Source organism: Bipolaris maydis (genome assembly GCF_028858645.1).
Source record: "Bipolaris maydis strain C4 unplaced genomic scaffold PSV08scaffold_3, whole genome shotgun sequence".
Classification (NCBI taxonomy): domain Eukaryota; kingdom Fungi; phylum Ascomycota; class Dothideomycetes; order Pleosporales; family Pleosporaceae; genus Bipolaris; species Bipolaris maydis.
In genome coordinates, this window is record NW_027093859.1 from 1,332,900 (window position 1) to 1,349,377 (window position 16,478).

Below are 16,478 nucleotides of genomic sequence, written 5' to 3' on the forward strand. Positions count from 1 at the left end.
CAGGCAGCGAAAGTTGATAGCGATAGACAGCAGTTCACGATATCCCAGTGATGTATGACAACGGGCGCCGCGAAAACTGAAGAAGGACGCAGCCAAACAATTGAGAACTCCTGGCCAAAATGGTTGTCCACCAACGGCGCGGTTGGCAATTGATTGGACGGCTCCGACGCGATAGCTGGAGGCAAAGAGTGCAAAGCGTCTGAACTGCAATATTCTCCGTGGCCCGATAGGGAAAGAGCATAGACCACGCTAGAGTTTGCCCTAAGTCTAATTAGGCTGTGGTGGGCTGTTTACTCGGGTACGTCATAAACCAAAAACACCAAGCAAACTGCTACGCCATTCTGAGGTGTTGAATCTGACTTTTCCTCTGCACTCCCAGCTTTCAAAAAGATCCTAAACCTCGGAATCCACTGGACAATCTAAGAAGCACGAAAAATCAATCACGAGCATTCACCATGCCTTCCAAAGCCAGTACGGATGATCTCCATGTCGCAAAGCTCTTTTCCGTCAAGGACTACGTGTGCGTGGTCACTGGAGGGGGTTCTGGAATTGGATTGATGGCTGCTCAGGCGCTGGCTGCAAATGGTGCAAAGGTATGTCTCCATGATACATAACATACGTAGGTAAGCATGTCTGACAACGGAGTCAAGGTGTACATTACTGGTCGTCGCCAAGAAGGTAAGAGAAAGCTTGTTCATGATGTCGCGATATCAGGCCTCTCAGCTGACTCAGTGGACAGCGCTTGAAACGGCAGCCAAGTCACACAACCCCGGCGAAGGTGGCCAGATAATACCCCTCTCGCCTTGTGATGTGACGAAGAAGGACGATCTAGAGCGAATGTACCAGGAGCTGGCATCCAAGGAAAAGTACATCAACTTACTAGTGGCATCTGCCGGGGTTTCTGGCGAAAAGGCGATCCCAGACGCAGAGAAGGCGACGGACATGAAGAAGAGGCTGTTTGACAACGAGACTTTCGAAGGCTGGGCCGACACGTACACGACGGACGTGACTGCCGTGTACTTCTCGACCGTTGTTCTGCTACCACTTTTGCAGGCTGGGACCGAAACCCACGGGCACCTGTCTGCATCGGTGATTGTGATTAGTTCAATGTCAGGCATCATCAAGGACGCGCAGGGCCACTTCAGCTACAACGCGGCCAAGGGCGGGACGGTGCACTTGAGCAAGCTCATGTCGGCCGAGTTCCAGAAGCTTCGGATTCGCGTGAACAGCATTGCGCCAGGTTACTTCCCGTCGGAGATGACTGCAAAGGAGAGCGACGAGCAGCAGAAGAGTGAGTTGCCAGACGAGAAGATCCAGGAGAAGGGACACGTTCCACACGGACGGGCCGGGAGCGATGCAGAAATGGCGCAGGCGGTCATTTTCTTTACCAAGAACTCGTATGTCAACGGGCAGATTCTGGCGGTTGATGGTGGCGTGCTCAACGTTGTTAGCTCTTGAGGCAGGGGCCAGGATACAAGGACAAGGGGCTGGGGTGACTGGGGTGACTGGGTGGGAGGCAGTGTGAAGCGTTGGATGGCAGGTGCATATGCACGTGTACCAGTCGGCTAGCTGGGGCATTAGGCGATTACAATTAGCGTAGGGAGAGACAATCGAGTAGACGGCGTGACGAGACGTGTTTGGGTTGTGTGTGTGTTTGGCGGGACGAAGTTTCCTGTTTGGTGCGGATTGACATTGGCGCTGGCAGACGGGTGGCCAAAGCAAAAGTCATGGTTCCCCACATTCCCCGCGATAAGGCCAAGGTTGGCGGCGACACGATGGCACATGGCTGACGAGAGCGAAGTACATGGTGCCTGTGGCTGGATGCGACAGTGACGGCGGGCCATGGGCCGAGTAGACGACAGACGATGCAACGAGGCAGCTGGAGGGTGTACCTGCGCCTGTAGGTATGCACACGTGTACGGTGAGCAGAAGCACGTGACTACGCGTGGACAAGGCTGCGAGCCCGGCCCTGCAGACGGCCAAAAGTAAAGAGGCAGTACGTACGGGAAACGAGCAGAGGAAAAACAAGCCAGACGTCGTGCGAGGGCGGGCTGGGCATGTGCTGGTTGGGCAGCGTCGAGCAAGCGAAGTGGGCGCATGTGCTGGGGGCGGGCATGCAGACGAGTGGGTAGCGGTCAGGTCTGGGTAGGCGGGCACAGCACACGGCGTCCATGGAGCGGTGGAAGAAGGATGCCATTCCACCCTCGCCTCGCCCTCGTCGTCCGCCCGACGCCAATCTCAACCTCCCCCCATCCTCGCCCTCGCCCCCGGCCCATGACGCCGCCCTCGCACTGCGCCCGTGCCTAGCGACTTTTGACAGACCCGGCCGACCCAGCGCCGCCACGACGGCCGTCTCTGGCAGGCGGCAGCTGCCCTTGGGATTCGCTGGCCAGGCTTGGAGCGTGTTTCGCGGCCAGGATCCCCAACTGATAATTGCTCTTTCACGGCCAGGGCGTGCGACGGACCCCGCCAACAAACCACGCCGAGCGGCGCATGGACGAACAACACCCGCAGCCGTAGCAGCAGCCGTAGTAGTAGGCCTCGCCGGGTCCTGGATGCAAACGCCCGCCCACGGCTCTTCCTGTTCCTGACGCCGTTACGCTTCCTGCGGCTGTCCTTGTCATTGTCGTTGCTGCTGCTGCTGTTCTTCCTCTGCGGTTGCTGCGCCCGCCGTTCCCGCTGCAGCTGGCTCGAGGATATGCACACCGCAGCGAGCCACGCACCGCCGCCCTACCTCGACCACGACTCCTGCCAATCCCGTGACAAGCCACCCACGGACTTGACGCGGACATAAGAAAAGGCCGTCACCAGCTGCTGGCACTGGGGCCACGGCCGCCCAAAGCCATTATGGTCTCACATGCCCAGAGGCCCTCGCATGCGCCCTCCAACTCGCGCTCCTCGCATCCCTCGTCCACCACGCCTGGAGGCCACTCCAAGAAGCCCTCGTCATCTTCCTTGTCCAATCAAAATGGCCATCCTCGCGACCAGCGCCCGAGCAGAGAAGGCACCGCCCAAAAGGCCGCCCAAGATGTCGCCGGCCTCAAGGACTACCAGCTGGGCGACTGCTTGGGCAAAGGCGCCTTTGGCAGCGTCTACCGCGCCCTCAATTGGGGCACTGGCGAGACGGTCGCTATCAAGCAGGTCCGCCTCGAAAACCTGGGCGCCGCAGATCTCAAGAACATGGAGATGGAAATTGACCTACTCAAGAACCTCAACCACCCCAACATTGTCAAGTACCATGGCTTCGTGAGGAGCTCAGAGAGCCTGTATATTATTCTAGAGTGAGTATTGCCCCGAGTTGCTGTTGGCTTTGCGCCTTGCCAAGTGCTAATCATGTGTTGCAGGTACTGCGAGAATGGATCGTTGCACAGCATCTGCAAAAACTTTGGAAAATTCCCCGAGAACCTCGTCGCGCTCTACATGTCCCAGGTCCTGCACGGACTTCTCTACCTACACGAGCAGGGTGTCATACACCGAGACATCAAGGGTGCCAACATTCTAACAACAAAAGAGGGCTTGGTCAAGTTGGCCGATTTTGGCGTAGCAACAAAGCAGTCGGGTCTAGACCAGTCGAGCGTTGTGGGCACGCCCTACTGGATGGCTCCAGAAGTCATTGAACTTTCTGGCGCCACCACTTCGTCAGACATATGGAGCCTCGGATGTACCGTCATCGAGCTGATTGAGGGAAAGCCGCCGTACCACAAACTACAGCCCATGCAGGCCCTATTCAGAATCGTCAATGACGAGCACCCGCCAATCCCTGGCAGCGCGTCTCCAGTCAGTAAACCCTTTGCAGTCCCTGCTACCCTGAAACGCCCGCGTGCTAACCCTTGCAGCTTCTGCGTGAATTTCTCATGGAGTGCTTCCAGAAGAACCCCACACTCCGTATCTCTGCCAAACGTCTTCTCAAGCACCCGTGGATCCTCAGCGCCAAGCGCACTGTCCCCGCGGTACCCACAAAACCTACCGAATACCAAGAAGCAGTCAAGTCCGTGCAAGAGTGGAATGAAGCCCTAAAGTCGCCCAATTCACTACGTAGGACTTCTCGCTTTTCTGGTGTACATAGGTCCTCTCCTTCAGCACCAAACGGTCCCGGCGCAGTGTCCCGTAGGGCAGCGGTCAATGTCAACCTCAACATATCAAAGCACAGACCTACCGCAGAGTCATTCCGTTCTCCCGAGCTAGATCACGACGATAATTGGGATAAGGATTTTGCTGAAAGCATATCCCCCCGTGCCCTGCAGATGCCACACCTCAAGCCCCAGGATAACTTTGGTGGTCTCTTCTCGGGCGACAGGCTGAAGGCCTTTGCCAGTTTCGAGTCGGTCACCGAAACGGCGGATTTTGGGGATGGAGAAGCTACGGTAAAGAGCCCAAAGAGCATGCAACAGTACCAGAGTCTTCCAAAAGCGCCGGGCCAGAGAGGAAGTGAAAGAGCGAACAGAGCAAGCGCCAAATCTAGCAGCACTGGCCGATCTTCAAGGTCAGCATCGAGTGCCACCGATTCAGAGTTTGAGGATAGGCACGAGGTACAGCCAAGAACGGCATTCCTTCGCGCAACACCACGGTCCACGCAGCCTCTCAGGCCGAGGACTGCAGCACCAGCGCGGCCCAGCCAGCTATTCCGTGAAGATACTATTGAGGACTATTCGGATCTTATGCCAGCTGACGAGAATGCCTTTGCACGCAAATTGGCGTCAATGCAGTACGCTCAACCGCCCGCTATGCAGCCCAAGCAAGCAGCCGCTACCAACAACTCGCCGTCTGATAATTTCTCTCCCCGACTCTTCCATCCAAGCGACTTGAGGGCAGGTCCAAAGTCAACACGAGACTTGAAGTCAAGTGGAAACATTCACCAAAGATCATCGAGCTCGACGTCGAATCGCAAGTTGCACCGGACACAATCTGAGATTGAAATTCAAAAGTATGCCGAGGATGAAGGAGATGACTTCTCAGATGTCTTTGGTGACATTAAAGGTCGTCTTGCTAACCCTACTCGAGCCGAAAGCGACAGTGGAAGTGAACACAGCAGTCTTGCCATGATTACATCGAAAATGGCAAGTTCGTTCACCATTGCCGATGAAGATGATCTTGATCCATTTGCCAACCTGGACGAAGGCCTTGACAACATCAACCTGGAGAACAATGTTGCCCGCGACCGGGATGATCGACTGACAAAGATGACAGAAGGCCTCGTCGGTTGCTTGAAGATCAGCCAGCCAGATGACGAGCTTCTGGAGATTGCAGACCAACTATTGCAAGTACTATATGAATCACCAGACAAACGGTCAATCATCCTGCGAAGCCATGGTATGCTGCCCATCTTGGAAATCCTCGGGACCCGGCCACACAACGAAGTAGTTCTACCACTTCTGAAGATCATCAATCTCATCATCCTGGAAGATGCCGAGTCGCAAGAGAGTTTATCTTTCCTAGGAGGAATCCCAACAATCTGCCACTTTGCCTCCAAGAAGTTTCCAAGTGACATCCGGAAAGAGGCTGCGGCGTTTGTGCGACAAATGTACCAGACAAGCACCCTGACATTGCAAATGTTCATTGGATGTGGAGGTATTAATGTACTTGTCGAATTTCTGGAAGAGGACATTGACGCTGAACGCGACTTGGTGCTCATTGGTGTCAATGGTGTTTATGGTGTGTTTGAATTACAGGGGCCAACGCCAAAGAACGACTTTTGCCGCATCTTCTCAAGATCGAGCGTGCTGTATCCGCTCAGCTTAGTCTTAAATCGTATGGTTGAGGAAGATGGCGAGGTTGCACGACTCATTGTGGGCAGAATTGTTCAGATTTTCCTCATCTTCTCACAGGCAGAGAGCCATGTCAAGGACCTTGTGGCGGATCGGATGATTCTAAAGCGTAAGTTATTTTCATTGGTGATACTTTTGTAACACGACTAACAATCGCAGGCGTTCTCAAAGACCTTCGCAAAATGGCTCCACCACACCAAATCACTATGCTCAAATTCATCAAGAATCTGAGCTCCCTCTCTTCTACCCACGAGGCCCTCCAAAACTCCAATGCCATCGACATTCTTATCGATCTGCTAAAGGCTACTCGGCAAAAGGACGCACTGAGCCGTAGCCAGAGTCGATCTACATTCGACCCCAAACGGCTACCGCCTTTCCACCGCGAAATCTCTAATCAAATCCTCAACACAATGTACAACTTGTGTCGACATAATAAGAGCAGACAAGAGGAGGCTGCCTTGTCCGACATCATTCCCTTGCTCAAAGATGTCGTGCGTGAAGGCGGACCTCTCAAGGAGTTTGCCTTGCCTGTGCTATTGGAGATGGTCAACTCTGGCAAGGTAGCACGTAAGATGCTGTGGGATGCAAAGGGTCTTGCGTTTTACGTATCACTGTTGGGCGACCGCAATTGGGCTGTGACTGCCCTGGATGCCATCTTCGTTTGGTGCGTACATCCTATCGTACACCAGCTGCGTACAAGTAGGCTAACAATAATGTAGGCTTCAGGAAGAGACAGCTCGCGTCGAGCAATACCTCCTTTCTCCTCAATCGAACTTCACGGCTGCCGTCATCTCTGCATACACCTCTGCCGATCTGCCGCACTCCACGTTTGAGAACATGCTGGAGCCTTTACAGAAGGTAGTCCGTTTATCACCACCTATCGCTGCTTCGCTTGCCGTGCCAGAGATCTTCAGTCGCACTGAACAGAAGCTTGGGCACAAGGATGCTGTAACGCGTCTCAACTTTCTTCGTATTCTTCGCACAATTTGCGATGCAAAGGATGAAGGATGCTGGCTCGTGCGCGCTTTTGGCTGCTACGAGCGCATCACCTGGCTCATGGAACACGATGCTGCCGTGCTAGTGAGGCAAATGGCTGAAGAGCTTGTTCGGGCTTGCGATGAAGTTGAACTCTCGGGTATCAACAAAGGTTCCAACGGCAAGCGGAGTCTCAGTCGCGCATCTACTAATAACCTAAACCTACGGCGTCCTACTTCTTCAGCTGGCCGACGCGACGGCTCCGGCTCAAGTACAGGTTCTACTATGATTGGTAGCGGTATGGGACTGACACCACCTACACCAAACTCCCTCAAGAACACATTCATGTTGCCGCCTATGAATGGCACGCCTACATCACTAGGCAGTGGGCGCGACCGCATCACACGCTCTCAGTCCTCGAATGGAATGTGGGATCTCGCCGAAGACCCCACCACTGTCCTTCCTCCATCTTCTGGTCGTTCTAAGCCACCAGCTCTAGCACGCAGCTCTACTTCCTTTGCTGCTGTTCCGGGCACACCTGCTGCAGCCCGGACACCATCTCGTCCACCGTCTCGTGACGCTGCGTCTTCGCTCGCTCGTATAGAAGCGAACAACTCCAACAGCAAATCCAACTCTCGTCTCCCTAAAGCCCGCCAAGGACGTCTAAGTGAAGCAGTAAATAGGAGACGACAAAGTACCGTTGGTGAAAATGATGCTCCCATGAACGCAACACCAACCCCGACACCAACAAACGCTGCACCCCCTCTTCCGCGACTTCAAATAGTAAGACGTAGGAGAGAGACAAGTGGTGGGGAATTGAGTACCCCGGTGCGTAAAGCGACTGCGGATTAGAAGGCTGTTGTGGCTGGTGTCGACTTCCCAGCGGGCGATTGCGGATACCTGACGCAGGTCAGAAGACGGAGGGGATGGACGGGTGTTTAGAGACACAGCATGGCTAGTGTTTTAGTCTCACTGGGACAGCGAGACTAGGCGTTTGGTTTCTCTCCTTGTGTATCTTTTTTTTCTTTTTTTCTTTTGTCCTAACATGCATACTGGCGCTAGGTGTTATCCAGACGCTGCCTCGGGCAAGCAAAATGGGGTTCCTTGCAAAGCGGGGCGGCATTGTCATTTGGATTTCAGGCGGCTGGGCAAAGCATTGATATAGACGTCTTGCGAGCCTTGTTTCTTTTCCTATGTTCTGCATAGCCTAGGCGTTTTGCTGTCATTGGCTGGTTTCTCTGCAAAGGACAGAGAGACGAGATGAGAATGTCTTCTTTTCTTTTCTTCTCTTGACTCAGCATCAGACATTGATGAGTTGCAATGGTCATGTTACCGATATTGTATGCTATGGTGCGGTAGTATCGCGTATACCGACATGCTAATGGGCGAAGACTGGAAATATGGGATACATGCAAAAAGAGCCGAACGGCGAAAGAAACGTGAAAAGAAACGTGAAACAAGTATTCGAACATGTACTGGCATTACATTGACATACTACATACAGATTTCCTTCCTTCCTTCCCCCCCGCGTAAAGCAACATGGAATCCATCTCCTCCAACCCGGCATTAATCATGATATATTCAAGCTTTACAGCTCCCATCTTCAATGAAGGATATTAAAGCTTACAAAATAACAAGCCCAGCAACAGCAGCAAACGCTACAGCCCCAGCCCCAGCCATCTTGGCCGCACCACCCGTAAACTGAGGTAGTCCAGGACTAGTGCTCGTAGCATTCGGTAGTCTAGACGACGACGACGACGATGCAACTGTAGGAAGCGACGCACTGGGCTCGGCAGTCGTCCTCGTCGAACTGGGCCTTGTCGTCGACGACGATGGCGACGGCGACGGTGACGGTGACGGCAACGGTGAAGGCGATGAAGACGACACCAGCACTGCCGAAGGCGAAGGCACTACGGCTGTCTCCTCTGCCACAGGCGGTGTCGTGGGCGTGGCAGCGGAATCCGGGATGAGCGGTTCATCGAGGCCGAGCTGCTTTGCACACTCTTCTGCATTGAGGTTCTCAGGACAGCAGTAAGTCTGGCCGCGGTTATCGTGGGTGCAGTAGTCGCCTGGGCCACATGCATCTAATTTTTCGTCCCTTTGTGTCAGCTAACTTTTCCTCACTCTTTTTTTTTCCCCCCTTTACTTTCAATACTATATCGCTCAGAAGTTTCAGGGGAGAACTAAACGTACTTCCAGTCCCGTCGGTACAACAATGACTTCCGTCTGTAGTTGAATGACAACTTGTGACTGATCCGTCGGACGGACACTCGACGTACTCGGCACCGCAGGCGGAGGCGCAGGTGGAACCGGGCCCGTTGCACACGTCGCTGCTGGGGTAGTAGCCCTGGCGCTTTGCGATGGCGGAGCCGCGCCGGAGCATCGCGGCGAAGGAGGGTTGCTGGTGTGAGTGTGCGCGGGGGGTGAGGGCGAGGGAGGAGGTGGTGAAGAGGGTGAGGGTGAGGAGGGCGTGGGGGATATGCATCTTGACGAGTGTATTTGGGGGGGGGGGGGGGGGGGGGGGGGGGGGGGTAGTATCTGATGGAAGAAGTTGTGTTGAACTGGGGGGGATAAAGGGAAATGGGAAGTTGAGGTGTTGGGGTTTATATATCCCTATATTTTCACCACTTTGTCATGGCTGCTTTTGTTGGTCCTTTCAGCTTTGGTGTAGTGGGTATGTTAGCTATGGGCATGGCTTCAGACGGTAACTTCCATCCTCTAGGCTTCCAAGATATCCTCAGCCGCTTCTCTCTTCGCCTACCTTTCTTCCCGCGGATTTGCTTGGCTTTGCTAACGAGGTATCTAGACCGGGGCTTTCCGTGTTCTCCGCCCTTTCTGTGAGAGGATTGGTCATGTCTGCACTGCCGAGGGCTACGGATACGCATCTCTCGTTCGTATTTTTTTTTAAATTAAGCCCCTCATGGCTTTTCTTTGATACGTGTATATAGTAGGCAACGAGGGGGGGAAATAAACAAGGCAGACTTTCTACGGTGTGCGCTTCGCGTATATCGCTTTTCGGACCTGTTTTGCGGAGAGCTGGGGGCGGTGGATAGGCTAGATGAACCAATTAGGGGGAAGTGTGGCTGAAAGTTTGACGATAGGCCCTTGTTTAGGTAGATTGGGCGGGTTTTGATTTTTTTTGTTGATGTTGTTCCTGCATGTGCGGGGAAAGAGGGTAGTGCTATATTTGTTAGAGCTGAGGTGCGGCTGTGGGTTGAGGGGATGTCGTAGGGTGAGGCTGATTGGTGCGTGGATTGTGAAGGATATCTGGGGTAGCGATTTGTGGTTTGGTGATAGTTATGGGACATGATTGAAGGTGATAATTTTTCATTGTTCAAGAGAATTGGTAGAAAAGGTGCGATACTGTATTTCTGTTTTTTTAACCGTGGTAACATTGACTTGACATCCCTATCTCCTCGACAGTTTAGTCGATCTCGACAAATGAGACCATAACTAGTGGTGTTTTGGCCCCCACAGCCACATTTCACCATCCCATCTCCGCTAGCCTGTATACGCACTAGCGCACTTGACTCCAGCGGTCAAGCTGAAAGCGTCACATGGTTACCATTTCCTCTGCGCCTCCACTTATTGCCTGACGACTCGCCTACAATGCATCCGACATTATTCAAGACGATCCAAACTGTGCTTCTCGTCTAATCGGTTATGCCTTTGCCAAAATGTCTCAGGCGCCCGGTGGTGCGTCCAGCCGCGTCCGCGGGCCAATCGCAACGGAAAAAGTGTCGCATGTGCAACCATCTCGACCCGAGAGGCCACGCCAATTCCGTGTATGAAACTGAGGCTGTGAAAGAGCCTCGCGCAAGTTTGAGCCTTGTGCTTGATGCGTTGAGCCTTGCAAAGGTCAGGGAAAGTGGGTGTAGATTTTGCTATGTTGTGGCCCTTGTGCTAGATGCTTTCTTCACGGGGTGGAGAGGTGCGAGGGCTAAAGTACATGTTGATATCAAAGAGAAGGCTACGATTAAGATTACGCTCGGTGGAGAGCGTTGGAAGGATGAGATTGCAGAGATTTATGCTGCACCAGGTAGGCTACACTTTTCCATGGCGGATGTCGCGCTTTTGCATGGCACGCTTGATTTCTTGTTGAGCACTCTGCATTAGCAAGTATTCGGCTGTGTGCATACGCGACTTGATACTGTCTAACAACCTGCAGCGACACGTCTTCCGTGGCCTACTCTAGGCTTTGCCCATCACATACCGGTCAACTCGGGATCTGATGACACGTTCAACTTCATTCGACGTTGCGTGACAGGTTGCATCGGAAATCCAAAACACACAGCATGCAAGTTCCCTTGTCCTTCGGCATTGTCGCCTCCTAAGCGTCTCCTCGACGTCGGCAGGAGTTCTTCGCCAATCAGGCTCATCGACACAGAATGCAAGAACTTTCAGTATGCTGCTCTGTCGCATTGCTGGGGGTCTTCCCAGCCGCTCGTTTCAACGAAAGAAACATGGCCTAAAATGGCGGTCAACATCTCCTTTGATACCTTCCCGCCGCTATTCCAAGACGCCATTATCATCACCCGTCAGCTTGGCTTGCGCTACTTGTGGATTGACAGCCTTTGTATCATACAAGATTCAGTTCGAGACTGGGAGACCGAGTCAGCAAAGATGGGGAGCATTTATCAAAACAGCTACATCACTATTGCTGCAACGCAATCCGCCAACAGCAGTGTAAGATGCTTGGTCGAAAGGCGGAAGCCCGTAAAAATACCATACAGCAACACCGCTGGAAAACAATATGCACTGAGAGCGCGAAAAATTTTGGACCATCATCCAAGCCATGCCCCTGGCGGAGGTCCTGCAAAGCCAGTCGGTCCACTCACATCACGTGCTTGGGCGCTCCAGGAGCACGTTCTCAGCACAAGGATACTACACTATACGGCAACAGAATTGCTGTTCGAGTGCAAAACTTCGTATCGATGCGAATGCATTCCAGAACGCAGGGCCTACCCCACCACGCCCTCGTTGATCCCCAAGGCAGTGGCTAGCAAGAAAATAGACGCCGTATGGCATGCATGGCAACGCGTCGTCGAGCACTACACTGCACGTCATCTCACCGTTGCAGCAGACAAGTTCCCTGCAATCTCGGGTATCGCGAGCAAAATTAGAAAAGCAACACACTCTGAATATATCGCCGGACTATGGAAACACAACCTGGCTTCCGATATGCTATGGCATGCTACTCGGTCAAATACTGCTTGTCCAGATAACTTTGCGGAAGATGTTTGGCGCGCACCGTCTTTCTCTTGGGCGAGCTTGGATGTGCCGGTGACTTATACGTTGCTGGATGAAGAGGAACGCGAAACATTCAAATCCATGGTCACTATTGTCGATTGCAAGGTTACTCCTACTGGGCTCAACCCGCTGGGTGCCATCTCTAGCGGCTCCCTCACTCTGCGAGGCCCCACCATATCTTGCATGTTGTCTGCGGAAAAGAATTGTGGGGTGTGGGAGTACAATCTTGTGATCAAGGGTACAAGTACCATTCCCATGACACATGACTGCTTACTCTCTGAAGCGAAGTTTGAAGATAGTAACGGAGAAAAGCGACGGACAGTTCGTCGAGCACTGTCTGCTGATACAATACGTCGGTTTGAGGCGACAGTCATGTGCTTGGGCGTTGCTCGGTACGACAACGTTGTTGCGGGTCTTGTGCTGGGGATGTCGGCTCAGCATTCTCCAGCGTGGGAGCGACTCGGCACTTTTGCAGTAGGCACAGAAGCAATTGAGCGGCGTGAAGAGATGGATTTGGTGCTCGTGTAAAGTCGATCAGTGCCAGGGGGTCGAGTTTCTATTTTCGGTGTTTTGATCAACAGTTCTCTCTGACATCATGTGTTTTAGCGTTCCGGACTTGAGTTTTTGACTACAGCAGAATGATCATCGTATCAATGAAGATTTGGAATCAAGTGCGTTTGCTGGCAGGTATAATTTGGCGGGATCGAGGGAATCGTGGGGTGTGTACAATGTAGATGGATCTGCAAATCTCGATGTCGGCGATGGGAGGTGGGCGCTTCTTTATATCGTATGACGCGCATATATTAGAAGCATGGTTGCTATCTTGCCGTCTAGTAAACCCTACATACAAGCTTCGACCAAATATCGAAATAGGACAAGCGGCACATGTGTTATCTGAATTGCGCATCGTGACGTTGAAACAGATGAGGGCGAACATGAGATTACCTACCATGAGTCGCCGACGTGATCCAGTTCAAAACGTCAGTGCCATCGTATTCGTCAATTCGAGACACACCCGGTGTACTGAACATTAGAAACCATTGACCAAGCAGATCAAGTCAGTTTTCGGATGCGTCGGATTTAACCGCACGTCAATGAGGTTATTCGCTAAGCTTTCAAACGCGTGGGTAAGTTTAGTGAGAAGGGTATATCGTTTGAAGTACCCGCTACGGAATCCCCTCCACGTTTGCATAAAGCGAATACGGTATGAGTACTAAGATTCAATACCATGGTAGTGGCTGCCTACGAACCAGCCTTGTGGTCTACCTAAGCCCCTCCGTCCTTGATATTCCTGAAAATGACGTTGAAATTTGCATGCTGACGCGGCTCAACAGCAAACTCTGTGGGATGTCCACATACAATGGGACTGAAAGCCCTCCGCGTATTGGTTTTGATCTGGATAGCCCTTGGTCAGACGGGCAGCCTTTCCTCTTTTGCCCTGGCAGTCACCAGTGTCAACGTCAACTTCGCCTTGCAAGTGTCCGCACATTGAGCACTGCCTCGCAAGGATAAGCCGCGATCCATTGCCTCGAACGACGATGCGCACGCCAAAACAAGGCTGATGCCTGGCCGCGCAGCCCGTCAAGCAAGGTTGGGTCCAACGTCTTATCATGATGGGGTTGTGGCTGACTGTACTAACTAAAATGACTTTTTTGTCGCTCAAAGAAACTTGTATTCTCTAGTAAGTAAGCAAACTCTCTTGCAATCGGCATTTCATACATTAGCTCGTATCTGCAAGCTGTGTTCTCCCCCGCCCCTCTCTCCTTTCTCCCGATTATTGTTCTCGACCCCATCAGCCCACCTAAAATATGCCATTTGTAAATCTATCGATCCCCTTGACACTTGGTTCATCTGCCAATTCTTGAATCGTACGCCAAGAGGCATAGTAATTACGGGCCCTGGGTCCTGGCACCCTCCCGTCTTTGGGCTGACTCGCAGACGAATAGCAAGCTCAACGACAACGGTTAGTCGGATGATGCCATTTGTCAATAGAGTTAGGCATTAACTATGCAAATGCTTTTTGATCTCTATAGAGTTCTATGAAGCAATGATGCTTTCACCTGACATATGCAGGGCGGAGGGCAAGATGCGCGTCGAAAAGGTGAATTCACAAGCACAGGAGTCGTCAGGTTTCTGCGATGAGCAAACAGGAGTTGAGCAAAAGTTAGGAAGTCTGCAGGCGATGTTTCAGTATTGCATGGTGTTATCGATCATCTCAAAAGACGAGTAAACAGTAAGTTTTCCTTGGTGTGTTGTCTTCGTTGTTCTAGATGATGTTGCACGTGCTATCCTCCTATTCAGGTACAAGCTCGCCGATCCTCGACTAGCGTGCCTTTGGGCGAAACACTTCGAAACGCCCGCATCTACGCTTGTTGTGCCACGGTCCGCGCCTTAGACGCTCCATCCACGCAAATAGGACGAAAAACGGGTCCATTGGCTCCACAGCTCATTGGATCATGCTAGTCCCCGAGATGATTTGCTTTTGGCGCTGTTTTGCTGGGCGGTTGGCCTGAGACCCCAGTGTAGACGCCTTGTTTCACAGGCCGAGTGTTTATATAGAAGAATAGCCTTCAACGAGCGGTGGTGCTTTACCGCCCGCACGAAAGAGTTCTGGCAGGTTTATTCGGTTTCTAACATCGTTCACCTTTTGTCTTTTTTTGACCTGTGTTCGCTGGTCGTTCGTTCGTTTTGTCACTCGTTTGAAAATACAATCTATTCTAGCAAAATGCTACACTCGGTTTTCCTTCTTTCTCTGCTTTCGAGTACGGCCTTTGCCGAGCTTTCGAAAAGCAACTTGAAGACTTATGTTGGAAGCCTAGAGCTTTCGACTCCTTTCTCGCCAATCAAGGATGACTACCGCACTGGACTACCACACCACCACCGCACGCCTTTTGCGGTCTCACCGGATGGAAAGTCGGCATATCTCGCATACCTTGGGGCATCAGGAAAGGGAGTCCATGTACAGAAGGTTGATCCTGTTACCTTCAAGGCCGTCGGAGATGCTGTGACGGTGAGTTGCGCAAAGGAGGCCGGCGGTCTCGTCGCTCATAATGATGGATTCGCCCTTCTTACCAACGAGCCCATGGATGCCGGAACGCAAAAAGCACCTCCTAAAGGAGATCCAGTAGCTGTAATCTACCGTTGGACACGCGGAAAGCGAGCTTTTAAGACATTCCTTGGTGGTCCGGACAATGTCGGTGAGGCAGGCGCAGTGTGTTCACCCTATCTGAATGGTGATCTTGCTTATTCCGAGGACACTGGCATGTATGGAGCCTATTTTGTTGTCACCAGTTACGATGGCCCTGCACAGGGCCACTTTGGTGATTCTATACAATACATCAACGATAACGGCACCATTCAGAAAATCGAGGGCGCCACTAAAAACTGGGGGTGCTCATTCAACACTGGCATTGCACTTGCGGCTTCTGCCTCCGCACCTTTTGCCAGTGTTTGCGCTGACGACCAGGGCGGAATCTGGCTTAACACAGGTGGTACTGGAATGGACAAGACTGGTGTGAAGGTCTCGAACGAATACGCTAGGAACGGTGCTTCGAACGAGCCCATGGGAGGCGTCTCTGGTTCCTACAGCAGTCTTACGCGCTTCATCAACAAGGACTCGTACATATTCACCTGGGTATCGCGCGGTTCCAAGGATTTGACAGAGAACAAGCAACTGGGCGAAGGATACACGACTTCCTCGTACCGCACCAAGAACCGTAACGTCGCTATCGCTACCTTTTCCGACAAGAAGACCCTGGTCGGCAAGCAAGCCACTAACCAGCCCGGACCCGATGGCGACTCGCAAGTTAACTGGATCACAACTGGATCTTCTGATTGCCAGAATGCCCATGTAGCCGCTTTTGATGGTTCAAACGCACTCGTCACATGGGAAGAGATTGCGGAGCCAACTTGCAACTTCCCAGCTATGGGCTGCCAGGGTGAATTCTCGGGCACTTACTTCCAGCTCGTCAAGGATGGCAAGAAGGTTGGCGAGCCGATCAAGTCTATGGATGTGTATGTTGCTGGAGACATGGTCACCATGGCTGATGGCCGTATCTGCTGGCCTTATGTTGATATGAGCTGGTCCCTCAACGGTCCTGTTGCCGATCGAAAGACGACCAATGCTATCAGCTTCGCATGCATTTCATCTTGCCAAAGCAAAGCTTCTACACCATCTGATTCAGATGTGCCACTCAAGCCCTCGTCGCCATCGAAGCCTGTCTCGTCGCCTGAGCCCGCCGAGCCATACCAGCCTTCGGAACCATCCACGCCTGCTGAGCCATCTAAGCCATCTTCACCTTCACCACCGCCCGCTTCCAACACTCCCTCAGCCGCACCCCCCGCGTCAACACCAGCTTATCACAACGCCCCACCAGTCCCCACAGTCTCTTTCTCCCTCTTCAACCCGGACTCCACCCCATCACCAACCCCCAAACCAACTCCATCGCCAACTCCAATCAATGACAACAAACCCCGCCCCTACGAATC

At 52.6% G+C, this 16,478-nt stretch overlaps 5 protein-coding genes across 5 annotated transcripts; 4 read left to right on the forward strand and 1 right to left on the reverse strand.

Annotated features, from left to right (window-relative positions):
* Window positions 1-455: 455 nt before the first annotated feature.
* PSV08DRAFT_244763 (uncharacterized protein) lies at window positions 456-1,458 on the forward strand (the record flags this gene model as incomplete). Its single annotated transcript, XM_066092318.1, has 3 exons — window positions 456-593; window positions 624-678; window positions 740-1,458. The coding sequence occupies 3 exons, from the start codon at window positions 456-458 to the stop codon at window positions 1,456-1,458; spliced, it is 912 nt and encodes a 303-aa protein (XP_065949583.1).
* Window positions 1,459-2,847: 1,389 nt separating this feature from the next.
* On the forward strand, window positions 2,848-7,601 carry PSV08DRAFT_386115 (uncharacterized protein; the record flags this gene model as incomplete). Its single annotated transcript, XM_014219085.2, has 5 exons — window positions 2,848-3,281; window positions 3,345-3,777; window positions 3,837-5,874; window positions 5,925-6,429; window positions 6,485-7,601. The coding sequence occupies 5 exons, from the start codon at window positions 2,848-2,850 to the stop codon at window positions 7,590-7,592; spliced, it is 4,518 nt and encodes a 1,505-aa protein (XP_014074560.1). The 3' UTR covers window positions 7,593-7,601.
* A 762-nt stretch (window positions 7,602-8,363) lies between these two features.
* On the reverse strand, window positions 8,364-9,225 carry PSV08DRAFT_244765 (uncharacterized protein; the record flags this gene model as incomplete). The annotated part of the gene is made up of 2 exons (XM_066092319.1): window positions 8,364-8,809; window positions 8,934-9,225. The coding sequence occupies 2 exons, from the start codon at window positions 9,223-9,225 to the stop codon at window positions 8,364-8,366; spliced, it is 738 nt and encodes a 245-aa protein (XP_065949584.1).
* Window positions 9,226-10,311: 1,086 nt separating this feature from the next.
* Window positions 10,312-12,883, forward strand: PSV08DRAFT_197014 (heterokaryon incompatibility protein-domain-containing protein). The gene is made up of 2 exons (XM_066092006.1): window positions 10,312-10,779; window positions 10,909-12,883. Exons 1-2 carry the CDS (start codon window positions 10,404-10,406, stop codon window positions 12,516-12,518), a joined length of 1,986 nt encoding a protein of 661 aa, XP_065949585.1. The 5' UTR covers window positions 10,312-10,403; the 3' UTR covers window positions 12,519-12,883.
* Window positions 12,884-14,076: 1,193 nt separating this feature from the next.
* PSV08DRAFT_386120 (uncharacterized protein) lies at window positions 14,077-16,149 on the forward strand (the record flags this gene model as incomplete). Its single annotated transcript, XM_014219082.2, has 2 exons — window positions 14,077-14,216; window positions 14,754-16,149. Coding segments are annotated over 2 exons (1,536 nt in total), but the record flags the coding sequence as incomplete, so codon positions are not given.
* Between the last annotated feature and the right edge of the window lie 329 nt (window positions 16,150-16,478).

Excerpts from the sequence above, each read along its gene's own strand:
- PSV08DRAFT_197014 (XM_066092006.1), top strand. The coding sequence starts at position 10,404 with ATGCCTTTGCCAAAATGTCTCAGGCGCCCGGTGGTGCGTCCAGCCGCG. Across the intron at positions 10,780-10,908 it reads AGAGATTTATGCTGCACCAG|CGACACGTCTTCCGTGGCCT; the intron begins GTAGGCTACACT and ends AACAACCTGCAG.